The sequence below is a fragment of the Phalacrocorax carbo genome, chromosome 1 (assembly GCF_963921805.1).
Source record: "Phalacrocorax carbo chromosome 1, bPhaCar2.1, whole genome shotgun sequence".
NCBI classification, from domain to species: Eukaryota; Metazoa; Chordata; class Aves; order Suliformes; family Phalacrocoracidae; genus Phalacrocorax; species Phalacrocorax carbo.
The window spans coordinates 50773241-50800211 of NC_087513.1; the positions used below are offsets into that span (position 1 = coordinate 50773241).

At 40.2% G+C, this 26971-nt stretch overlaps 1 protein-coding gene across 1 annotated transcript in view; it reads right to left on the minus strand.

The window, feature by feature from the left end:
* The window catches only part of TMCC3 (transmembrane and coiled-coil domain family 3), a 49772-nt gene extending 23999 nt beyond the window's left edge, over positions 1–25773 (minus strand). Inside the window, exon 1 of the mRNA XM_009508233.2 lies at positions 25604–25773. Coding sequence (XP_009506528.2) covers positions 25604–25681 — 78 coding nt within the window. The 5' untranslated portion in view covers positions 25682–25773. The remainder of the gene's footprint in view (positions 1–25603) is intronic.
* Between the last annotated feature and the right edge of the window lie 1198 nt (positions 25774–26971).

Here is a 26971-nt window from a genome sequence, read left to right on the forward strand (position 1 = left end):
ACTACTGACTATAAATCAGATGTTTAGTGGTCTCAACAGGCAGATGAAGCTCTATATCCACTACTAAACCCTCAAAAATATGCCTCCTGTGAGATCAGCCAAATGATGCTAGCCTAATTACAACTTCCACACAGTGAGTTAATATTCCTTACTGTATTACTTGTTGAAAAAAAATTTTCCAGATACTCTTCCTAAATAAACAGACTGACAAATACAGTCACTTTCTGTAGTCAGTTACTTGACAAGTTTGAGAAACACATAAATAACCCCATAGCCCTTCTACAAGCCAATGGTACCAACAGTTCCTTGAGCAAGTCCTGCTCTTTCTTTCAACTACTGCTCTTTGCTCATCCAAGTCTCTTATGCCTCGACTTCAATTCCATTATTTCTAAGGAATGCTTTCACCTATTACCTCACTGAAAACTCCACAACATACATCCCGGTCTCACAACTACAGCCAAGGCCAAAAATTCAGAAGCCACATGGATAGTGGTTATGTTAGATGTCAGTGACTCCCCTCCCAGAACAACTTGTATTTGCTGCTGTTGTCAAGAAGCTTTTGCTGATACAACTTTGAATTCAATGAAATACAGGGTTGTCCAAGAAGTTACAGCGCAAACTGCACCATACTTGAGCTATACTAAACTGAAGCTACTTCAGCTTATGCCCTCTAGTTCTTGGTAAGTACATTACAATCAAAGTAGACTGGCAGCAGGTAAGCACACGGAAGAAACAGGTTAGAGGAGTCACCTTCTGTACATGCACCATGTGCGTGTACATGAGTAGCAGAGTAACATGCACCAGCCTAGCTGCAGTTTGGATTTTGGTTCTAGAGTATCAACTATTTTCCAAAGTTGAGAAAAGTACTTGCTACCAGCATTAAGTCTGGACAGAAATATACTTTTAAAAGTAGCTCCTGCAAACTTAACACTGTTTGCAATAAAACAAAGATTTGGGGCGGGGAGGAAGCAGATAGTAAGCTAAACCCAAGAATACCTAATTTTTCAGCCACGCAAAGTGGCCTGAATGGCTTATATTCTATGTCAGCTAGGGAAGGAGTTTGCAGATTTGCAAACATTCATTAAATGCTTTGGGAAACTTTAATGAGTTGCAGCGATTTGCATAGGCCAAAAACCTTCCATGCAACAGAAACAAAACGTGAATACAAGGAACCTCACCCCCCAAAACGAAAGACCAAATGACCAGTCACTTCCTTAATTGAGCTGCTCTCCAAATTCAGATTTTAAAAGTCTGTCTCTACATATGATTCTGGTACTAATCAGGCAACTGACATAGTTAATTATTCATCCCATTTGGTCTGTAGGTTTTTTACTTGCTTTTGGTTATCTTTCTTGTTCACTTACTGCTTTGACAAGGGTGTTATAAAAATAAAGGTCAGTACAGAAATAAACACACCAGGTGTTATGTTCCTCTGTAATTTAACAATATTCAGACAATAGTCATATAGCAAAAGACAGTAGGAATTACCGAAAAAGCCTGTTAGGGCTGTCTGCTAGCTGAAAGTCAAAGATTCACCAAAAGAAAAGAAACTCTGTGTTCAAACATTTTCAGGTTCGCTTAGCCACAGATACTGGGAGCACTCTAGTACAGTATATCCATGTATATCCATGTAACAACTCATACATACATTTAAAGTAGTATAAATTGACTAATAAAAACAACTATTTGTTATTATTTAGCTTTTTATTGAAAAGCTGCTTCACTCCTCTTACTGTGATATAGGTGATGTTAAATTTATGGTATTGACATGACAATACAGGTCTTAAAAGATTCATGCGCAGTACTGTGCATGTGTTCTTGTTTAGCATGCAGTGCTGTGGTTGAGGGTTAGCAGAGTGTAAATAACTTAAGACAACTTATGACATGGCGTAATAAAAAATTTATACCATTTTAACACTGCTTCTCAAGTTCTCTAGATGGCTTCTGGGTCACATGAGGCAACAGATAAGAAAAGTTCTTACTATGTTTAAAATATCACAAACTGTGATATTTGATTACCTAATGTATTAGGGCTGAAATATGTCAGAACTGATCACAAGTTTCCTATAGTTTTACCATTATCTGTAGGGAAACAAAAGGACTTTTCCTGGAAATACCTCCTGGAAAGACCATTGTTCCAGAAGGTATATAGTTTCATTACACACAGCAAAAACCCTGTAGGCATGATATAAGTTTTAACCCAACCAGAGAAATTTTGTTAGAGTCTAGAATGCTAAGACCCAAGTACAAGTACTTATCTTGCTGTCAGACAAAAGCTCACAGTGCAACGATGTGCTAACATCTCAGTTGTATAAGACACTGCTACCTGTGAACGTACATAAAATCACTACCTACAGGCTTGGCAGCCTGCCAACATCCCTTATAGTGAGCAAGCCTAACAAGGTCAAAATATTTTTAGAGTAAAATTATCAGAGTTGGGATTATGCCTTTATGATCACCTTCTGAAAAGTTCTCACTGTTAATAGTGGAAGTTAAAAGTTACAGCTGGTAGTTCTAGATACCTGCCTCTGGCACAATCTGCCAGAATGATCTGAGCTGTACTTCTGACCTGCAAAAAGGCAAATTCTAGAAAAACTCCACTAGTTGCAAGAGAAGCCCCAGTGACAAGCTGTATCTTAAACCTTGCATTGAGATAGTCATGCCAGATGTACTCAATGACCTGTTCCGTAGGAATTTGGCTTTCTCCCTCCCCCCAAAACACACAGACACACTGGTGGGCAATACAAGCCAGAGATGAAAAGAACAAAAACTAATCACCACATTGTTCTTTCAAACCAATCACGAGTTTCAAGTATTAAAATATGATCTATTTATTTCCCTTTGGGTCAGTGTTGCCTCCTGACCTGCTCAGCATGTGTTCGTACAATGAAGATTTTTTTATCTCCCACCCACAGAAGATCAAGTGTCATAACTGCTTTCATTGCTGAAACATTCAAGGACTCCTGTTGGGCCACAAGTAAACAGAATGTGTCTTTGACAACCACAGACATTTGATCTGTGCTTACATTTAGATGCCAGATAGCTCCTGCAGCCGTCTCAGGTAAAATTTAATCCTCAGTCTGATACCACAGGCATCTGACACCTTGCACACAGTGATTCTGCTACCTGCAAATCATAACTGAAGCTCTTATGTCTTCACTTTATCTCATCCATGGCATGGCTGACATCCATGAATGATCATGAGAGACACTTGGGCAGGTGGAAAGCTGAACCAGTCACTATTTTAGGTAAAGCAGGAAGGCCTGGGATTTTTCTAAGAGTTAAGCTCAGGGAGGACACTGTAGGACCTTTTCCACTCCTTCCCGGACGATGGGTGGATGCCACATACAAGGACTTTGCTTCAAATCACAGCTTACTGGTTAAGTTCATGAGTTCTATTCATGTGAGCAGCAGCTCACATGAGTTTCTGCCTCACATGAGCTCAGGCTTCTCCCCTTACTGCTTTCCACCTTTATCTTTATATACTTTTTTGTGAACTCTTCTGTTCTCAGTTCCTTGTCTGTCACTGCTTCCCTCTTGCCTTTCTATCTAATACCTTGTCATAGGTGGATACCTTCCCCTAACCAAGAACTTCTGCAGGGTCTACCTACTCCCCAAAATTTCCTGACACAATTTAGATTTTGCTCATCTCTGAACCAAGGGGTCTTGAAGCTAGGATCTGGCTTTATAACATTTATAAGAGAAGCACATAATTTGTCATTAATGATACAACTTCCTGTAAATCCTATCAGTATCCAATCACATTAGGAAATTTGAAGAAAATAATCTCACTATCCAAGCACAATCTTTCTACTAGGTCATTCTTAGTCTCTGAAAAGATGCCTTATCAAATGTACAGATACTCTTTGGCTTACATAACTTTACAAGGAAAGCAACAGCAACTTTAATTCCAGGAGTCTAACAGTAAGTTCACAGTAGCAATGCAATGCAGCTGCAGAAGTAAGAACCAGCATGAATGCAGAACAAGCAGCTCTGTAAGCCATGTAATGAGATCTGATACTCAGCCTTCCCCATCAGCCTTCCAGTACCTGGAAGAAATGTTTTCCTCTCTTAGTCTCTCGTATATGCACTTTCACTTCTCAGAAGTACAAAAAAGTATGAAATAGATCATATACAAAAAAACCAAAACAAAACCCAAACAAATTCAGGCCAATATTGAAAGTTTAAGTGCTATGTTATTATCGGGCATAATCTGTTCATGAGGCTATCCAGGTTGCCACTTGCCTGTCAAGCAAAAATAACATCTGCTTTAAAACGTACCATTGCACTGTACTGTAGATACTGCATGAGGGGGAGATGATTGTAATTGCACTATCAAACGTACTTCCCAATTTTTTTAGCTAAACTTTTTTTGAAGCTTACAGCAATTAAAAGAATAAATTAAATCTCTGTATAATCTGTATAATGAAAAGAATTACCAACATCTTTTTGTCTCTTTTGTGCCACTCACATAACAAAGACTGGAAAGATGGTAAGTAATACTTCAAAAGCAATTTAGCTGATTGAAACAGAGCCATGATTCTAAATAACCTACACAAGAACTAACGTAGGTAGTATGAAGACTTTGTACTAACACAAATGTCACTGTTCCGAGGGAGATGCACTTAGCCAGCCATTTCCTGAATTCTTTTTCCTGTTATTTCACATTCTTTAAAACCTATTTTCCTGAAGAGTTTGTTCCCTCATTCTCCAGGGATTTCTTTGCATGACTTCATAATAGTCCACTAATGAGGACACCGATATCACAATCTGTTGCCAGGGGAATCAATACAGAAGCAAAATGTATCATGACTTCACTGCAGAAATCAATGGGGAATAAATACTCTGTATCAAAGATGGATCATGTGTTTAGTCATATGTGTCTTCAACAGGCACGGGGAAAGAAATGACCTATAGACTTGCTTATCAGTTAAGATCATTCATCAAGGAAGTAACAGTTGGATTCTAGGCTCTCTTCAGCTTCAGACATGTACAAACTCTCAGCTTCAAAGAAGATACCCCAACCACCAAACTGACAGCTAAGACAATGGCATTCCTCTGCCTCTCCTGAGGAGCTCTGGCCACTGAACCCTGAGATTTATGGAGAGAATACAAGAGTAGGGCAGTGAGGACACGCCCCAGCAAGGGGAAAAGCTGTCCTCACACCAGAGACATGTTTTGAAGGAATGCACTGTCACTGAAAGAGGACACACTAGCATGTTGCTTTGTGTTCTCAGGCTTGCTGTTGTTATTCTGCAACAGGGAACGGTGCTGGGGCCAACCTGCTTCAGGAGGTGCAGAGGCCTTGATCAGATTGCACACCTCAGAAACACAGAAACAAGATGGTGGGGAATACACAAGGTGTCCTTTCCTTTCCTTAGTTCAGCAGCAGCTTACTTATGCCGCATTATTTCTGTGAAACATGTTGAGTCTAATTTTTATCCTTTTCCAGTAAATCCCTATTTTGGCCCATTTTTTTCAGTACATTATTAATCAGCAGCATTTGAGCCACACTTCTCTCCCATTAGAAGAGCAATTGTGCTGTAATGTTCCTCATCAGCCATGACCTGAATGGAGCTTACCAAAAACCATGAAAACCATCACTACTTAATACCGACAGGAATAACTTGAAAAATGGTATTGTATGCAAACCTGAGCGCTTAAATGGACTGCAGGCAGAACCTAATTACCATACACTGTTCTTACCTCTTCAGTAAATGCATAATACAAGTAATGGCATCTAGTTACCCCTAAAATTCTGGTAGGCTGGAATTGGCTTACATACCTAAATAATTCACCACTGCAGAGAGGTGATTCCACTCCAGTTTGAAATGAAGCCACAAGAGCCTGTCGCTGTTCAGACTCTTCTGCACGCATTTCCTGACTTAAGAACCCCAAGCTGTTCGTTACAACAACTTTAACTGTTATGCCTGAAGACTCCATGCTATTTTAAAACTCTGGTGATTTTATTTTTTTCTATTAAATATACTCATGAAAGAGATTTTCATCAACTAGTCAGAGGACAGCAAGTACCTGTACAAAATAGCTTACATCCTTTGGAAATTTTCTTGGACAATCCTCCTCTATATGTCAGGTATTACAAAAGATAATAGGAAAACTATGGGGGGGGGATTCCTCTATCAACTGAAGCTTCAGTTCTTCAGATTATGAATCTTAACATGGATGTCTACAGTTTGGCAAGCAAAAATCTAACCAGAGCTAAAAAGTTACCTGCAATATCCAGCTTTGTATGCAGCAAAGCCTAATGCCTATTAAAAGTCAGGTTTGTTTGTTTTTTTTTAATGAAAGTGCACTAAGTGTAGACAAGCCGTTAAACACTTAACACTTGTTAAGGTACTATGCAACAATCCATTCAAAAAAAAAGCAACATTTGTTAATTTTTTATGCCGGTCATGACTTTCTTGCTTCAGTGCTCATGAAAGTGAAATATTAATGTCACGCACAGGAATGAAGCGCACAGAAAACCCCCAGAGCTCTGTCAAGACACCTAGATCCAGAGTTTCAGAAGCAGCAACCAGACCTATTTCAGTATAACCATTTGTCCACACTGTGTGGCAGCTAAGCTAGTGCAGAAAGGGTTTTCAATTATTTGACTAACATCAATTGCTTTTTGTGTTTGCAAGCATGGACGAATCCAGATTCTCAAAAAAATTATTGGGAACATCGCTATACTATGCACCTGAAGACAATGAAACTCTGTCAGACAGAGTTAAGTGTGCCAAAAAACCAAACCACGAGATGCTGTGTTCTTGAAATAAAAATACAAGATGTAGATTGACAAGAATTTTCCATTTATCTCCTGTCACATGAAGCATGTATCCAAATTTAGTTAACACTAGTCTTCTGTGAATCTTGAATTCAGTCATGGCACTTGGATTAAAAAAAAAACAAGAACAACAATTGTTTAAAACTAAAACCTAAGATTTTAGGTTCCAATAACAAATGCAACCCTGGAAATGGTCAAAAAGAAAAAGAGAGGGAAAAAAGGAACTAGCTCCCTTCTAAAATTTCAGTGACACGTTCTGTATGTGTCAACACAAACACTTCCTATGGCACTTGATCTCAGTGAAGAGAGCAATGGTGTGATAGGAAACAGGTACATCAAAATACAGTCAACGCATCAATGGTGGCAGGAAGCACTTTGAGTAACACCAAGCACCACACCACAGCAAAGTGGTCTGCTGCCAATATCTGCTTCTTCACTTGACATATTTTGCCTTCCCAAAGGCACAGCCTCTCATTTTGAAGTTGCCTACCCTCCTTCACAGTGGCGACTCTGGAGAGACAGTTGGCTGGGATGTTGTGTTCAAATCAACCTTGCCTTCCCAGTACTCCTACTGAACTCTCTCTGGCCAGCCCATTCTCTCTTTCTATGCTCCAGCATGACACAATAAAAATGCCAGAGCACCTTCACCCAAGCATTTAGGGCAGATCATTAATAGAGTTTTCAGTATTAACACGCTTTTGTCAATTCATTACTACCCTGCTGACATGAAAATTTCATTCATGTATAAAACTGCCTTTCATGGGAGAACTCCATAGTAGTCAGACACTATCAGAGGGCACACATTACACTTGATCGGCAGCTGAATAAGCACTGAATATGCACCAGATGCCTAACTTGATCCCACATTAACTTTATGCTTCTTCTGAAGGGTGTCATTATTGTCAGCAACACAATATAAAGGAGCCCACAGATTATTAAAATGGGGGGAGGAGGCCGGGGGAGAACACTCTTTTTGAAGGGCTGGTTACATGCAAACTGATGGTCATCCCAAAGATAACAGCATCAGACTGTGTTCGGAACCAGCAGACAGGCATCTGTTTCTAAGGTTACTGAAGAAGCTAAAAAGGAAACCTCATACCTGAGCACAGCCCGTATATTAAGCAAATTGTCTAGAGTTCTACAGCTCAAAAGCAAATACCATTAACTGCTTTAAAGACACTAGCAACCCAATTGTCTTCCGACTGACAATTGACAGATGAACAATTTCTATGACAAGTTGTATGAATTTTCCAAGAAGCATCTCTAAATCACTACTAGAATCCATACATGCCCACAAAGATTAGCCAATCCATTTTTTAATGAAAGATTGGATGTCCCTGGAACATTAATCTTCTGTTATGCTATGACTTAACGCTTGAACTGGTGAGCACTATGGGCAAGAACATCTATGTGTTAACACAGCATTACTATTTTTTAAGCAATAATTTGTCGTTGTCTTAAATTACCCAGGCTACAAACTCCAGCAGCACATTGCCCATTATATAAAACTTTTTCCAATACACCTGAAGGGTATCAGGACCAGCAGCTAGGGTAGAGGACTACCGTGAATATGTATTCTAGTCTAACACAATTAAGCAAAATTAAGGCTTACCCATCACAAAATGGATCGGATTGTTAACTAAGCTTAACCTAAGTATTTAATTTGAACTGAAGTACAAGTGTGCATATATTCCTGAGTGTGGGAAAAAAATGAGACAGGACCTGACAGTTCTCTACCACAAACAGAATTTTTTAAAATGTTCCGTAATGCAAAATTATCCACTAACTCTTGAAGATTTGAGCTTTAGCTCAGCCTGAATAGCAGCATGGAACCTTCGGACACTTCCAAATTGGTAAGAGAACAACTTGCGGGGACAGTCTGCTGTATAATCCCCCACAATCCCACAGAAGCATTGGTTCAGCAAACCCAGTGAAACGTAGTATCATATGGACCTTAGAGTCATTTCCTACAGTAACAATGCCAGCAACATCTTCCCAGATACCCTCACCCCACACGTACCTCAGTACCCTCAGATTCTGTTGAAAAGGGCCTGGGAGTGCTGGTGGACAGCAAGCTGACCATGAGCCAACACTGTGCCCTTGTGGCCAAGAAGGCCAACAATATTCTGGGGTACATTATAAAAGGAGTGTGGCCAGCAGGTTGAGGGAGGTTATCCTCCCCCTCTACTCTGCCCTACTGAGACCACATTTGGAGTACCGTGTCCAGTTTTGGGCCCACAGTTTAAGAAGGATGCGGAACTGCTTGCACAAGTCCAGCGGAGAGCTACCAAGATGATCGGGGGATTGGAGCATCTCCCTTATGAGGAAAGGCTGAAAGACTTGGGTGTGTTTAGCCTGGACAAGAGAAGACTGAGGGGGGATTTCATCAATACCTATCAATATCTAAAGGGTGGGTGTCAGGATGATGGGACTAGGCTCTTTTCAACAGTGCCCAATGACAGGACAAGGGGCAACGGGCACAAGTTGCAACACAGGAAGTTCCACTTAAAGATGAGAAAAAACTTCTTTCCTGTGAGGGTGACAGAGCAGTGGAACAGGCTGCCCAGGGAGGTTGTGGAGTCTCCTTCCCTGGAGACATTCAAAACCTGCCTAGACGCATTCCTGTGCCCCCTGCTCTGGGTGTCCCTGCTCAAGCAGTGGGGTTGGACAAGATGATCTCCAGAGGTCCCTTCCAAGCCCTACCATTCTGTGATTCTCTTAAGTCCCTAAAATGCTATAGAATATTTTCTGCTTCCTCCTATGTCCATAACTGTCCTTTATAATGGCTCCAACTTCATTAGTGTCCCTTGCATAACCTTTCTGGCTGGGCAGGTGGGCAAGAGAGCATATTTTGTGAAATATCTTCCTACTGTGGTCCCTCCCTATGAGCATGGATAAGTACCTGGTGAGGACACATAAAAATTATTTTCACAAGATGTCTGGGCTCATTATCTTTGAAGTCACTAGTCTCCCATCGCATTTATTAGACAGAATACATTCACTTCAACAAAACTAAATGATGCAAAAGCCTCAGGAAACATGTCAAATAATTTCCAGGACAGAAACAAAGGACTTAAAGGAAATTCCTGGCTCCTAACATTGAAGTTACATTCATAAACTTACCAGGCTTCCTTTCAAAAGAAGTAATGTATTTTTCCTGCTACCCAAGTTTGGAAAGTAATTTCAGAACCTCATTATTCCCATGAATAAAAATTTTATCTTGATTTACTACCTTTACTTGCAGTTACATATTTCTTTTCTATAACCAACTTGATTTCAAACATTTCTCCTTGCTATTGGCACATAGGTACAGGATAATCTACATTAAATGAAAATTAATTTAATAGTAGAAACTTCCTCTCTTCCCTTAAAGGAAAATTATACCAGATGCTTTGCAAGATTATTAACCATCTCTAATCCAATCTCTCTTCTATTTCCCCATCCCCTGTGAAATCTCCACATACTGTTTATCACATGGCACCATAGCAAGACTGACTCAGGGCCACACTCATTCTAAGCACTGGGGGAATTCAGCAGATATGGTGTTTACCTTTGCTAAAATAACAGACCATATTAACTGGCAGGACACACCACTGGTTGAACCAAAAGTTAAATTTAATTTAAAACCTAATGAGACAAAAGAGCTAAGAATGCATTAGTCCAAAGTGAAATGGACACAGAGGGAAGAGGAGAGAAAGGTTAGTCTAGGAGGTGACAGGAAATCTGCATGCTTCAGACTGGGAAAAAAATGCCCAAAGAATCTGAAAAAATTAACCATCAGTTTCATAAAAGCTCTGGGCAGGATTTAGAGTTGTAACATGAGGAATCTTTAGGGCTGTTTAGCTCTTTTTAGCTTTTAGAGGGTTTGTGGGTTTTCTGTAATGTTATGAAAAATATATGCTGGCACAATAGCACAGGTTCTTTGTTACCAAATCTAAGTACTGTCAGCACTACAACTACCACAGACAATTCAATTTATGAGACTTCTGACTAAAGCCATGGTGTTACATGCAAGAGCAGGAGCAGTCTAGCCACTGAAACACTAATGTTTAAAATAAAAATAATTAATTCATCTTGCTATTGTAATTCATACTGGCCATTAAATCCCAAAAGAGGATATATGTCCTGTGCCAACAGCAATAAAATTCTCTTTTCTTGTGGTAGCTTGTAGATGAACAATGATTAACAGCGACTTCCCAATCTTCATAGCCCTCACCTTTATTCTCTCAACTTTGTGCTTTCATAATGAAGTTGATAAACTACAATTTCTATACAAGTTTTCCCAGAGACAGAAAAGTGCAGGAGATGGTATGAAATATAGCTAAAAGTCAAAAAAAAAAAACCAAAAAGGCAAAAAAAAAGCAGCAGCACATTCCATGCATTCCACATGGTGTAATTTTACAATCTTCCCCCCACCACCACCCCCCTTACCCCCCCCCCCCCCCCCCCCCCGAAACAGTGGAATCTAAGATCAGCCAGATTTTCTAAGAAAATGCATCCTCCAGTTCTGTCTGTTCTTATTTTTCTAAAAGGAAAAGAAAGATTAAATTTATACCCTTACAGAAAGTGTATAAATATTTTACACACACATATATGTACATGTTTACATATGTATAAAACAAAACACACAATGGCATATATTATGTCATTAAAATTACATCCTTGTCCTCTTTTCTTCTCTCCCACAAAACACAGACAACCCCAAAATTGTTTCTATTTAAAATACATATTTTGTGCAATCTGGTCATTTTAAACTAATGTCTAACAATTAGGTAACTTGATTTCACACCTGCAAGAGTAGTATCTAGCATACCAAGAACATGGAGTTCTGAGTCCATTTAGAAAAAAAAAGATAGAGCGCCATGTTACACGAAGAACACACCTTGCCAGAAAAGAGCTTTATACAGTAGAGACAGTCCATTACTTAGGGGGATGATGACATAATTCAGAATAAGCATAATTAAAAATAGAAGCGTGTCTTCTGGAAAGTTCACGTATCAGAACATTGCAATATTTTCACATTGTCAATTTGTTCACTTCTGAAAAAAAATACACAGAAGTGATGCAGAATATATAACATATACCTACAATTTCAAATAATGCAGGAGCATCTGCTTTAGTCATTCTCCCTTTTTAAAATGACAAAAGGCTGAATAAACAATGCAAAGCCTGCTCAGGCAGAAGAAAACTGAGTACAGTGTTAGCCTAAGGAATACTTCTGAGCATTCAACATTCAGAACAGCAAGCACATCTGCTGTGATAATGCTGAGGGTTTTTTGCAATGAGCTGTAGAATTGAGGACAGTTCGTACCTTTGTTAACATGACTGTCTCCTAAATCTTATTGCTATTGCGAAGATAATGACAACAAATAGACCTGCCTGCCCCAGGAGGAAAAGACATTTCAGAGAATGATGCAATTTTATCACAAAAGTCTCAGAGCACTCAGAACTGAATCTTCCCAGTATGTTAATCACAGCACTGGATAATACCAGTCACTACCCTTTTAAAATGAAAGCTTCCCCAAATTTAGCAAACAATAATTACTACAGGAAATAAAGATATTGCTTCGTGTGTTGGCTAGTAAAACATATGGCATGCTCACTGCCTCTTATATGGAAGTTTCAAAAACTCAGCTAAAGGACAATACTTCCATGCCAATTTTAACTCTGTAGCATTAAAACACACTAACAGGATGATTCAGTATATTAAGATATGAAACTGTTCAAAATCATCTTGGAAAGAGAATTTCTTCCCCTTTCCAATTTGCTAATCCTACTTTCATAAAACTATGTATCTATCAGTCCATCAGCCTGTTGGTCACCAAAACAGCAACATCATAAGCAACATGTTTGGCCCTACACAGAAGCATACAGTGATAAATTTTAGACAAGTATTCAGACACAGCTATTAAAGCTTTGTCTCACTAAACCACACGCAGTTCCCACCCCTAAAATTAGCAAGCTACACTGGATGTAACCAGAGACAAAAATTTATTCTTATAAATAGATATTAAAGACTATTGCAATGTGCAAGGGATATTAATAATATTAATTTAACTCTATGTGGCATTTTAAGGCTGTCTTACTACGCAGTCTGCATATTAATTGTAGCCCTTTATTTTCCTACAATCAGACATAAATGTTAGCTTAAAAAAAAAAAAACACAACCAAAAAAAACCCAAAAGTATGAGGGTTCTGTTTTACACATAAAATTACTTTCTCCACTTTCAAATATGCAAATTCTAACCCAAGTCCTCACTTAAGATTTCAGTTTCCATACTAACAACTTCAGTACAAGTTAATTCAGTCAGCATCTGTAATAATGGTATAAGGCTGAACAACCTTTGTCTTCTCATTGCTAGAGAAAGACAGAGTGAGGGAAAGTGGCAAGATAAGCTAGGTGTCTGCAGGAACAGAGACCAGTGCTGCAATTCCCTGTGTACTGTTAGTCACAAGCAATCAGGCACAAACATTAACTACACATTTATGCTTGAGGAGTGACGAGCATCAGACCCGAACTTCCTTAACTTAGATGCTGATTTGAACCTGTGGGTAAAGTGCAGGGATTTCCTCTTTCCCCCATTCTCTTCAAAACGTCCATTCAGGAATAGGAAAAGCAGTTGCATACTGAAGATTATGGGGCACCTTCTGAAAAGAAGGCGTTACAGTTTTGGGAATTCACTGACAGATCATGCTGAAGAAGCACTTACAAGGGGAACTAATGTGTTCTTACTCTGAAGATTTGAACAGAGGAAATTAGAAGATCATCACAAAGACTAAAAGTTTCAAAGGAATTAGGACACAGTGTCATCTGTCTCTGGAAGGTCAGGATTTAAGTAAGTTATGTATTTTCTTAGGCATCCTCTAGTTGGACCTCTGTCAGAGCCATTAAGTACAAATTCTATACATTCTTTAATACAACAGCAGTGCTGCAAGACAGTCTTTCCACCTCAAACTCCAGCCTTCTTTGCCCTCTTACCTCTGCTACTGTGCTATACAGGTTCCTTTTTCAGTCACACCTACTTTACAAAATGAATGTGACAGCACTAACAGTTGCCAGTATCTGGGCGTAAAGTAGTGTCATATACATCCAACTCCACATTCTAAAAATTCCTACAGAAATTTCTGCCTTGGGATTTTTAATAATCAAGTTCTGAATTTCTGAACCTTGTGATGCCTACTTTGCTGAAAGAATTAATTTTTTTTTTTTTTTTGCATCAGCAACACCTATAACAAGACAATACAAATACTTTATGCTGTGGTGTGTCCTCCCACTTCCTATTGCTACAAGCTTGTCTCTTTCTGACTACTTACTGACATGCTACATGTTCATAAATGCCTGTTTTCATTGATGAAATAATTACAAATAGCATCTGCAGAAGGCCTAATCCTGCACCACTGAAATTACCCAGTGTTGCTGCTGATTTACCCAAGAGCAGGACACAGCTGATGGGAATAGAGTGCAAGACGCTGCCAAACTCAACATTATTAGAAGCACATGCTGCTACCGTAAATAAAAAGTGCCCTACAGATTTACAGAAGCAATCTTTTACTTTCTTGCAGTAACGATAAGGTAAACTTAAGATTACTCTCCTCCTTTCCAAGTCACACTTTGGTATTTTTTCACCTTTCTTCCTTTATTAAGAAAAAAAAAAAGCAACACTTCCACAATTTAATTCTGGCTTAACTACGCAGAGAAAAAGAATGCATTTCTGTACAGTACTCACAGTAGAAGCACTCTACAATAATCATCATAACTGAGCCAAAACAGAGAGAAGAGGGGAAAGGAAAGGTAACATCCTGTACTGCCAAATTTCTGAGCAACCAGAGACCAATGGTTTCTACACATAATGGCAAAGCTGGCAAAAGACAGATATTTTTTTTAAAAAAAAGTTCTCCTAAAACAGTAGTTACACATAAGTGAAATGAAGATTCAGTAATATTAAGAGTGCATAGTGCAAGAATGAGAGCCAGAAAAGCCTTTTGCTTGTCTGCCTAATGAAAGGAACTTTAAGTCCCACTCAAGAGTTCATTTGGCACAGATGCCTAGATACTCAGTGCATACATCTAGTTCTAAAATGCATGAAAAACGGTGAAACTTGCATCTTTTCTGCGGTGCCTGCAATATCCACTGCTACACAGCTATTTAGAGTGGATTTAGTCTCACCCAGCTTCAGATCTCACCTGTATGTGATCCAGTTTAAGCTTCTGCCAAATCAACAGAGATCAGACTGATCACTTGCAAAATCTGTGCCCCTCTCAGTTACAGAGGGTGCCCTACACAACTACCATAAGATCAGATGCCCAGTTTTAAACAGTTACGCAAGACTTCTACAATTTTGGGGGAAAGAAGCACCTATGGCGGGTAATCTTAAAATCGGCCTGATGTGGGAAGCAGGAACGTACATTCACTGTGTATTTTTGGATCTCCACAAAGAAGTCAGAGTTTTGTCCGGTTTTGTTTGTTTTTGTTTTTAAGTCCATCCAGATGGCTAATGATTCTGAAATATGTATCCTTCACAGTATTTATCCCCTCACCTGTTCACATTGAGAAAAAATCATATTCACTTCAGAGAGGTTAAATGACTCTCATCATTCTACATGGGGTGAGAGCTGCCACAGTAGCCTGAAACCACGTCACCAGAGCCTTAGGCTAACATTGTCACCACTGCTCTAGACTCCATTTCAAAACATAAATACTCTTCAAGCAAATCACTGAACATTAACCGCCACACTGCATAATGACAGAGAGCACACAAAGCTTATTCTAGTTGACTCTCTCAAGTCCAAACAAGAATAACTGAAACAAGGGCTTGGCTATTTGTTTCAAAGCACCACAAGTGGGTGTATCTTCATTGCAAGAGTACTTCTTCAAAATTAAAGAGCAGTTTGTATATATGTTACAGGGTAATGTACATATTCAGTAGTAAATGAGAAATCGCACCTAAAGTATGCATGCAAAGTAGCAACATAGGTCAAAACATTCTGTGAAAGAAAATTTGTAAGCTACAGCACTCAAAGCCCAGCTTCCCAAACCTAGAAGAATACCATAACTTTTGGCAACAAATCACAAGGCGAAAAAACAAACAACAACCCACTTGACACCAAGTTTTATGAACATCACTAGAGATTCTACTTAATCACTTCCAGATCAGGTTTTGTCAGTTCATGTCTTAATCATTCTCCTGAATATTTACCTGCAATCTGAGGCTTTCCAGTGCCTTGTTAAAAAGAGAGGGGGGGGTGGGGAAGGAGATCCTTGGAGGCAAAAAAAAAAAAACAAACCCAAAACCAACCAAAAAACCACAGAAAGGTGCGTCTTTTTTCTATGCTAAATTTATACTGCAAGACACAATGATGCCCCTCAGGTAGAAATCCATAGAAAGCCTGTTTCATAAATATCAGAAACGGAAGATTTGGTCAATAGGATGTCTCTGTGCACTAGAGAGAGAATACCATAGGAGTTAATGCTGGAAGGACACAATGGAATGACCTGGTAATGGCATATCTCCTTCACCAGTAGCAGTAAGCATCTAGCTCTTACAGACAGTAATGCTCCTTGATGCTTCCCAAGACAAGTTGCTTATGACCACATCCACACAGTTTATTGGAAGAAAACATGCAAGGGCCAACACAGACAGCCTCAGGGTTTCTTCATATACATACTGGCAAAAAGAGGAGAAACTCCCTCTGATTGTCAAAGACCTTCTCATTGTCTTCACTCTTTTCCTTTCCTTAAATCTTCCTCAGGTCTTGTTAAGAAATGTTTTCACTCTCATCCTCGAGCCTTTCCACACCTCTGGTACAAAGGCCTACCAAATCCAATCCACTTGCATGGCACAGAAGGAGCATAGATCTTGTACAGACCACAGGCCTTCATGAGGGCAAGCAGCACGTGCCTGTGATGACGCTGTGTATCAGAAGGGCCTGAGTGTCACCCATTGCATGAATTCATGTGTGAAGGAAGGGTTCTACTGCAGAGACCTCCACAGAAAGCTGAGGAGGACAACTTAAGAGTGTAGCAAACTCACTGTCAACCGTCTGGACACGTTTTAGCACAACAGGAGCCTGGCAGCTACTGAACCAGTCTGCTGCCATTTACTACCTGGGTTTAAAAGAAACTCCTAAGACTATCCCTTTAACTCTTATCTTAGGAGCAGGCTGTCATCCTTCTTTTGTTCACCAAAACTGAAATTGTGTAATTTGATCAAAAAAAGGACTGGTTACATATGATAAGATGTAACCAGATTTCTTCCTTAAGATACGGGGGTAGGGAGCATGAACAATGATAACCACGTTTTCTGGACATAAGAGGGAAGGGGAAAGAAAGAAATCAGAAACCCAATGATGTGAAGAGATACTTTGCTGATCTGGCAACAAACATCAGGGACAACCATAACACTGAATTGTCTTATTCCTGCCAAAACTTCTAGTAAAACAAAGATTCCTAACGTAGTAAGAGCCACACACCCACAGTGTCCCTACTATCTTCTATTGCCCTGACCACGTCCAAAAGCTGCTGGGACTCCCTGGGACAGGGAGTGAGGAAGCTTGGCATTGGGAGGGGTGCAGAATCTGCAAGCACAGTGTGACCACAGTGGTGGTGAAGCTAGTAGGCTGTTAGTGGACTTGATAGCTCTGAGCAGCTTTGGGAAAGCTGGCAGGGTGAAGGTGGCAACCCACAATGCTGCAGACTGCAAGAGAAGCTGTGAATGAATGCACAGTTAAAAGTCTTCTTTGGCCCTCCTTAGGTAAGAAGAGTTCCTCACACCTGATCTAGGCAACTCTCACTCAACAAGATATGTTCTGTTAACACTAAACACCTATAAGACTAGTACTGGGTTTGATCCTACTCAGTTCCACAGCTTTTGCCTTTCCTTGAGGCTGTCTGCAGCCTTCAACAAAAGCTATTGTCTACTGTAATCCAAAACACAGTCAATGACCACCAGAGCCCAAGAAACAGCCACCTCCCATTTGATTTATAGTTATCTCCTAGGAAGTGAGGGTGAAGCAGTGAATCTTCGGAAGTCCTTAGCATACTTACAGTAGTATAGTATGTTGTTAAGAGTCAGTCCTAATTGGTCTATCAGTTTGATCTTTGGGCGTCACTCACCTGTACAGACTTGCTGGTATAAAGCAGCACATTTTCTGCATATTTATATCATTTGCATTTGTACAATGAGCACTAGCTTAACTGTAATTTCTGTATTACATGTACTGGAATAACTTGGAATAAAAGGAGGATTGAATGCTGTAAAACCAGAGAAACTTGCTACACCAATTTACCCTAACAAGGCTTCTCTTCCTGTCACAGTAATTCTTGTAGTGTAGCACTGAAAGCCCACTTAGAAATTCACTGAAGATTTAAATCCCAGTAATCTACAGACCCCAAAGCACTGACTCCTCACATTTCCTGTAAGCTGTGTTACTTGCTTTTTTGGTGGTGGTAGGCAATATCAGGTTTTTCTGAAGAATGGAGGGCTTACACTTTCACCAGTTCTGCACAACACTTTATCTCACCTTATAAATTAACACCACCTATGCATGTAAACTGACTCCAGAGCACTGCAGTCTTCCCTATCTTTAAAACACCAACTTCCACCATAATGCCTCATCTTCAAATGAATAGCCTTGCTTTAAACACAGGATGAATAAGTCAGTAGGAAAAAATCCTATTTAATGCTTGAGAAGACAATGGTGTAGTACCTTGTAGGTGAGTAGCCTTTTTGAAGGCCATAATCCTATTAACTTTAACAAAAGTCACTTGAAAAAGATAATCAGAATGTTTAATTGTTGCAATCCTTAGATATATACACACACAGGCTGCTCTTTTCATCACAGTCTGTGCCAGGAAACTAAACAGATTTCCATACATTTTTAGCCAAACCCACTACAAGAGCATTTCTTTACCAAACAAAAAGCAAAGATGAAAATGCACCTACACCATCCTGGTTTAAACTAGATGAGACTATAATACAAACAGCAAGTAGCATCCTCCATCCTGTAAAGAACACTTAATATGTAGAGAATTTTCCATAAGGCTGTTCTAATTCACCCTGGATTGGTTCCATAGACCACTAACGTCAGTCAAAAATTTCCAATGGATTCAGCGCTACTTGGATCGCATTTTTATTTTAACTCAATAGCAGAGTGTTAATTCTTTGCACCCCCATGTAACTTCTTCATCAAGAGCTACTGAAACAAAAGTTTACAAAAGGAAGGTAACTGTTACTAAACTGTACACAAATAGGTAGACCAAGGAAAGGATGCCTACTACAGTAAAGGTTAACTGAGAAGTATTTAGAATTTATGCCAAATATTTTATATCAAAGGTCCATTAAAGTATACCATAGTCTCAGTACAGATACAATACAGAATTAGCTAAGAAAATATTAGTAGCTGTGGTTTCCATAACTTTTGCCCCCTGGAATTTTACTCAGTTGTAACACCTAAACTGAACAATAATGAAGAGGGTCAGGTCTCAATATTCTTAAGCTTTTCTGGAATTTTTTTGGGGGTAAATAAAAAAGTCTTATTTCAGCTTTCTACAATAACAGCATCATAGCTCATAATCTGTAGATGTTTGTTATACCTCAGCCAGTAGAGACATCCCTCCACTCTCATCCTTGTCCCTAAATTAAAGCTTAGATTATGTATGATGATATTAAAAAACTGCCTTAGAATTCTCACTTGGTGAGTGTCTGAAAAAGGTTAGCTGCACAGCTACAAGCCATCCCAGTTGCACACCAGGTCCCATATGTCAAGGCTTTAAAACAGCAGGTTTATTTTTGGCTTTGCATATTAATACTCAGCTCTTCTTCCAGGCTAAGGGAAGACCAGAAATCTTTCAATAATAAAGGTATTTGCAACCCCCATTAGCAACAGTGCAAATGCTCTTTAGCAAAATTTCTCTGTCTGGATTCACAAGTGAAAAGCAAGAACTATGTTCCACCATTCCCCAACATCACATAGAAACTCCTCTCCCACACAGGTCTTTCCCAAAACCACACTCACTGTCGGGGTGAAGATGAAAGCTGCACACTTGCTAACAGGTGCCAAAACAACTAAAACTGGACAACAGGCAGTGGCAATCTTTTTAGCCTGGACAACGTTAGGTGTCAAATCCAGCCAAATCTTAAAGGCTCAGCCTCTATGCAGACATTGTGTCAGGTGGTGCCTAGGTAAAGCCTCACCTATGGAGATGACGACAATAAGCAAGCTAGGGATATAGAGCTGTTGGCATCCCTCTACATCACCATTGGCAACCTGACAGAAGGACAATTACATGCCCTTCAAAAAGAAAGCAAACCAGAAGGCTGGCAATTTTCCCCCAGTGACCATATTTTTTTTAATACACCTGATGTTTAAAAAGGTGATTATAGATGCCCCAGTCCTGCAAGCAATACCATCCACTGCAACAAGAATGAGTTAAAAGTACAGCAAAGGAAAGGAGATACTGTACAGTCTTCAGAGATATGAATTTTCCAGGTGGAGGCCAAGAGCTATAAAAGGTTTAAGTATAAAACTTCCAAACCTAAAAATAGAGCTTAAACCTTGAAAAGAGCATGCATCTCCACTTCTACTTACTGTTTAAAACTGTCTTCTTGGGATCAAAGGAAGAAGATGGATTGGGTGATAATTCAACTTTTATGGCAGTAAGTCTACCAAAGGGGTTCACCTTGCAGGATCAGGGGAGTACAGCAATACTGTATTAAGCTGTACAGCAACAATTTCCCCCTTCATTTCATATGTTGACAACAAATTACATTGAGCTTTTAGATGTAATGAATCCCAAAACTCAAAGTATACCAAAAAAAGATACCAGCTTTGTAAACTTCCTAACACTCCTTTCTGGCACTAGCAAAAAATTAAGAAGTTACAGCTTTCCACACAGTTCTAAAATGACAAAAATAATCAAAACATGATTACTGTTTTACATGAACAATCCAGGCTTTTCTTCAGTACTAACCAGCTCATCTGTCTTTTTGGGTTCACATTACAATTGTGGCTTCCCTTTCTTATTCCCAATACTCCTGCATCACGCAGCCTACTCTTTGACAGGTTTCACACATTTCTAGATACATGGTAGATTCAAATCCAATGCTTGGAGGTCTTAATAATATTCTGTCTCATCAAATTATCTTCATCTCGTGTCAAAACATGAGGGAACTATGGGAAAAACGTGCATAAGTTCTTTGAGCACAAAATATCTGGAGGTTTGGTTACAAGTCACAAAATCCCAGAACAAGTATTTCTTCTACAGCTATTTTGCATTTAAAGGAGATTAGATCTCCCATTCTCCTAAAACTGTATGTGGGGTGGCTTTTTGTTTTGGGTGGGTTTTGGTTTTTTGTTTGGTTTGGTTTGATTTGTTTGTTTTGAGGTGGGTGGTTGGGGTTTTTTTTTTTCCTTTTTTAACATTTTTAATCCTTCTAGGTCCCTTTATGTTATTTCCTCTAAACGCACCAAAGATTTTAAGAAATAAAGGGAATCCAAGGACAGATGATGAAAGTGATTAGAGGCTTAGAAAGACTTCCATATGAGGAGAGATTATTTAAAAAATTGCCTTGCTTATAGGCAAGCTGAATGGGAGGGGTCATAAGACAGACACAGAAAACGAGAAGAGACATTCCACAGAATGTTTTTTTATCACTAAATACACTTGCTTTCTATGTATTCTTTTTTAATGTAAGCCTTCGTGCCTGCATATGTGTGTGTGATCATGTAAGAATCAGTTCCACAATACACTGGCGTTCTATTGCTATGCTCACTAAGGCTGAAAGCACAAGAAGACTGAAATTAAGATTCTTTGTTAATATATAAACCACATCTGTTCCAAGTAAGGGGGTTTTTTTTTTGTTTTTAAATAAAGGAAGAATTCTCGCCATTTCAAATATAAGTCTACCACTAATAAGAGAAAGTTCTGAGTAGGCTCCAATATGCAAGAAATTATGTAATTAGGACTTCCTACATCTCCTTCTAAAGCATCTACTTGTTAAAAAGCAGGACATATCACTGCATAGACTTCTGATGGGATCAAGTAAAGTAACTCATGTGTTTGGTCGTACTAGGAAAGGATTTTTCTCCTACAGAGCCATAGGTATAAATTTATAATCCTGATGAAATGTGGAGGACTGTTGTACTGTAAGGGGTAAGAGATCAAGCATGAAGAGCAATGCTCTAATCAGCAGCAAAAAAACCCTGTGTACACAGGTTTCTGAGGTCTAAACAGGACAACCTTGTGAGCATTCAGAGATGACAGCTTTAACAGAGCCTTTGAAAGGCAGTCTTGACACAATGCTCTAGAAGCAAAAGTCATCACAATGAGGCATGAGTTAGCATAGCCAAGCTACACTGAGCATCAGAAATGTTGTTATTGCAATTGCATAGACCTCTGCATGGACCTACTGCCTAAGAAGCAGGTGTAGACAGAATCTGACCACCTCCAGTTTCCCACAGTACTCACTGCAAAAACAAGTCACTTAAGAAATCACCATGACGCTCTTTAGCTGCCCTGCAAGCAACATTCCAACAAGAACACTACTTGGTGCATGACAGCTAAAAATGCAAAATCTTGTCCTACTTCATGGTTTAGGTCCTGATCTTGAAAGATTTTGATTAGTTTTCAAAGTGTTGCAGGAATTGACTAGTCATAGATGTGAAGCACAGTGAAGCTGCAGCAGCTGGCATTAGCAGAGCTGAACTGAAACATTTTGCACAGCTGTAGTGTCCGCACTGATTCCACCTGAGTCACCTGAGTGAGCTGCAGTAATCCAGCTTATAGTGACCAGATACCGTCGACACTGAGAGGCAGGAAAAGTCTCCCGGAAGGGCACCTTTCTTAAAGCTGGGGATGAATGATTTACCAGAAGCAATATCACCCCATGACTGTAAATCTATACCCAACAAATAATACCCAAACTGTAAGGCACGGATACCATTACACTACGAGCAATAGTAGTTTTATGCCACACGCTATACTGCCATGCACAGCACAGCTTGGCTCTCTTGTGAGTCGTCCAAGGAAGAGAACAGGAATCCAGCCTCTCCCACAAAATACTTGGCCTCCTTAGGCAGCAATGACACCCCCATGTTAAAAATGACTCAGCTGTTCTTCATTAAAGTGTTCTCTCTCTTTCAGGCACTGGGACCTTTGCACAAAATGTGACATATGTTTCATTGGGAACTTGTTAGCAGAGCCCAGGATATCTTATACTTCAAATGGCCTCAGAGAAAAATGTATTAAGGAGACCTGTTGCCTTGTACTGAAGGAGCTTTTTAGCTGCAGCAGGAATTTTAAAATCCTTTTCCCCTCAGATCCTACTGTTTACGAACTCAGAAGGCTATATTCACAACAAGCTGTTCTAGCACTTCTGCAAACTGAATTTGGTGATGTCTTCCTACCATATATACAGATGCAATTTTGGAACGCTCTTCTTGCCTGTCCATAAATAAGGCTTCACTTTCTCCTAAGAAAAATCCTTAGATGAGCTTGAAAGAGACAGGCAGTAACCTACAGGGCTGGAGAAGTCCTTCAAAACCTGCCCACCCGAAAACTGGATTCAGTAGCCTGTGTTATACAGGCTATGAGATCCAACAACTACTTTGACACTTGTTTCCCCCCAGGCTTTATTAAATGTATCTCACCCTACTTACTATACACTGTCCCTATCCTGCTGACAAAACCAACTCCAAGACTTTCTTCACACAAGCAAGGCCCCCTAGTTTGTTCAGGTTCTCCAAGTGTCCTCCCATCAGCTTTGCATTGCTGTGTTCATGCTCTGCATTGCTTTTTTCCATTAATGTTTGGGAATGGCAGCTTTAACTCAAGCTGCTTTGATGCTTTTTATTCAGTCTGTAAAAGAAAAAAGCATCCTGCTTTCTTGCTTCTTTCCTACATAATACCACCAGTTGTCGCTGCCCCAGTGCCTGACAATTTCCATGCCCCTGGTTAAAGCAGCAAGAGGAATGTTGAAGTTATCCAGGCAATTTACCCAGCAAAAATTCCTATCAGGCTGGAATAAGCACAAATGGATGTAACGCAAGATCTTGTCATCGTCTGGAGCATACAACCTGCTGCTACCACCTCTAGCAGTTATATTACAAGTTTGTGATATCTGACATGACTTGTAAAGCCCAAACCCTGGAACAATGCAATTATATACAACTCTACAAACTTGTTACAGAGTTAGATTTCCAGGTCTCATGGTCACAGGAAGGGAAGGAGAGGCTAATGCTGATGAAAAGAAACCCAGATTCAGACAAAAGCCTAGTGCTTTCATAAAATTGTCTTAATCATGAGATATTTTAAATTTTATTTTTCAATATACAAGTACAATACACAACACTGAATATCTGCTTTTAAGCAGATCAACTAGACTGCAGAGCGGAGGCTTCAGGTTTAACTCTTAAACATACCAAAAATCATCCTTGAAGGTATGCAGCTCTCTTCTGTGGCCACAGTAAGTTAGGAAGCATATTATTCTTTCAGCAAAAACAATGAAGAAAAGCTACTTAGTTCAACTTGCAAAGAGAAAGACAAAGAAAATGCATAAAATTTTTAACCAGGTTATGACCAGCATGTGCACCTGGCTTACGGTATGGAGAGCATTGTAGACTCCAGTAGTAAAGGTACAGTGTATAGGGTTACCTATTTTTAAAACATTTCATTATACAGAAACAATCTGAAGCACACCATCTCCCTTCCAGCTCTGTCAGTTAATGGGCTGGAGAGATGGAAATAATGGCTAATATGCAGTACAGGAAAAAGAAAACCAAAACAAAATTTAAAAAACCAAATTAAGAACCCTCCCTCAGAAAACCCCCATAACCAATCTTCCTTCATAAATAGCTAATCCCTACACTTCAAACTGTAAAGCTCATTTATCGACACATGCAGGATCCCATCTTAGCATAGAAAACAGAATTTCTGCTGCTATCCCAAGTCAGCTAGAGCAGCCTTCTTTTTCTTCATGTCTTTCTGCAGTGCATGGGAAGAAAGCCATTTGTTTTACACCTGTTTGATCTGAGTATTTAGATAAGAATTTGAAATCTGTACATGAACTAGAGAGCCAACTGCCTTCATCAGTGTGACATTCACCACGATATATGAAAGAATCAAAAGCATTGCCAATATGTGGTTATCATATATTGTAAGAACAAATCATCAAAATAGTAAGATAAAGGAAGATGAGCTTGCCAACAGACCATAAGGAAAATGATCCCATAAATCCATAGGTCATGGATATACAGTATAGTCTTACTTTATCCCTAGAACACTCAGACACACCTTTTCTGTCAATCTGTATCCCTGCCACAGACCTCTTGTAAGTAACTTCAGGAAGGGAACCGTAATCGTTCTCTGCTGCTAGATACAATCACCTCATCCTCAGTTTATTAAACAGAAACCTTGAGAAACAGGACCAAAACCAGATATCCACCAGGGTGATCTAGACACAGAATCACTTCATTAAATCATCAGCGCTGTTGACTTTGGTGAGTAAGTTCTCTGTTACTCTCGCCTCCAAGTAGTTTCTGTTGCGGATTTATCTTGAACATCAGTTTCTGTTATGTCAACAACCAGTTTAATTTCATTTTCCTATACCAAAGAGTACTTAGAGTAGGAATATGGGAAAAAGCACAGGTTTAGAACTTCGCTTTAGATCGACAACGTAGCAAACACGGAGACCTCTAAGGGAACACACTGCAGGTTGGTAGTTGCCTCCAAGAGCTGGGCACCCAGACCCACCCGGCAGCCCCACCACACTCCCCTCCCCGGCCCGCATAGCTCCCACGGGTAGCCCCGACACGCCTTACCCGCGTTTTGCGGCGCCGGTGCCGCTCCGGGTCCGAGTACGTCCTATCCACGGCCAGCGCCGTGTCGCTGCCCGGCATGTTGCCCCGCCACAGGCGCCCCCTCCTCCTTCTGAGTGGTGCCCGCCAAAAGCCCGCGCGCAAGCAGTGGGTCCCGTTAGCGGCCGCCCAACCGCCAGCCCAACGGCCGCGGCACTGAGGGGACTCGCCTCTGCCGCCGCGGTGCGGGAGGGCAGGGCACGCCTTCCGGGCGTGTCCGGTCCTCCCGCACGGCGGCGGCCGCCCCGCTTCTCCTCAGCCGGCACACCCGGATTAACCCCACAGCGCTCCCGCTCTCGTCGTGAGGGGGCCGGGGCTGTGGTGTTCCCCCCCCTTCGAAAACGGGACGACGCCTGAGAGGAGAAGACGGTGAAAGTGATATCAAGCCAGAGCGATTGAGGCCATAAATCGCCTTTTTTAATTATTTTTATTTTTTAATTTTCAAGGCTGGCGCTTCTGAGGGGGCAGCAGGAGCTGAGGCAAGGATGATCTCCCAGAGGCATGGATGGATGGACGGGTGACAGTCCCATTCCTTCCACTGACAACCCGTGTTTTAGTTCAGGCTTTTCGCTAAAGTTCCAGCTCTTGGAGGGAGTTACCACCTAGGGGCCATCTCGGCTTCTGTCAAAAGAAATCTAGACCCTGTGGCTACAGCCACAAAACACAGCAAATCCTAGAGGTTCAGAAATCCAAAAGGGAAAGAAAGGAAGAAACCAAAAGTCTTAAATATGTTGTCGTTTTGAGGCAGACTCTCTTGTAAGGTTTTGACTGTTTGCTGCTGCTGGAAAGCCCTGGATACCTAGAGGTTTCCACAATAAACATGTTGTAAAAATTCTGTCAAACCAACTAAATCATCAGGGTCTGCATTTCCCAAAGTGGTCAAGTGGAGCATGGCAACTAGTTCAGTCCCCATTTCTGCACATTACACATATGAGATAATCCTTCAACGTCCTAGCACGGGAAGCTTCAAACCATACTTGCGAACACCTAAGGAAAACTTGTTTTCCAGGGCACATGTATGCCAATGTAGTTAAATTCCTGAGTTAGTACAGAGCTCCTGACTGATTTTTGCATTTTTCTTCAGAATACCTACGCTGAGGAAAGCATTTAAATCAGTATCACTTAACGTATTTTAAACTACTGAAAAGTGTAAGTAGAATATAGTTTTTGTAATCATTAAGGTGTACAGAAGATGTACTTCTTTCCTGGAATAAGTAGAATATTTGGGTTACCACCTCTTCCTTGTTACAGAAAGTAAATCTGGAGTTCTTTCAGACTGACTCCCCTCCAACAGCAGCAGGACCTCACCTTTTAGGTACAGTTGTTACGATG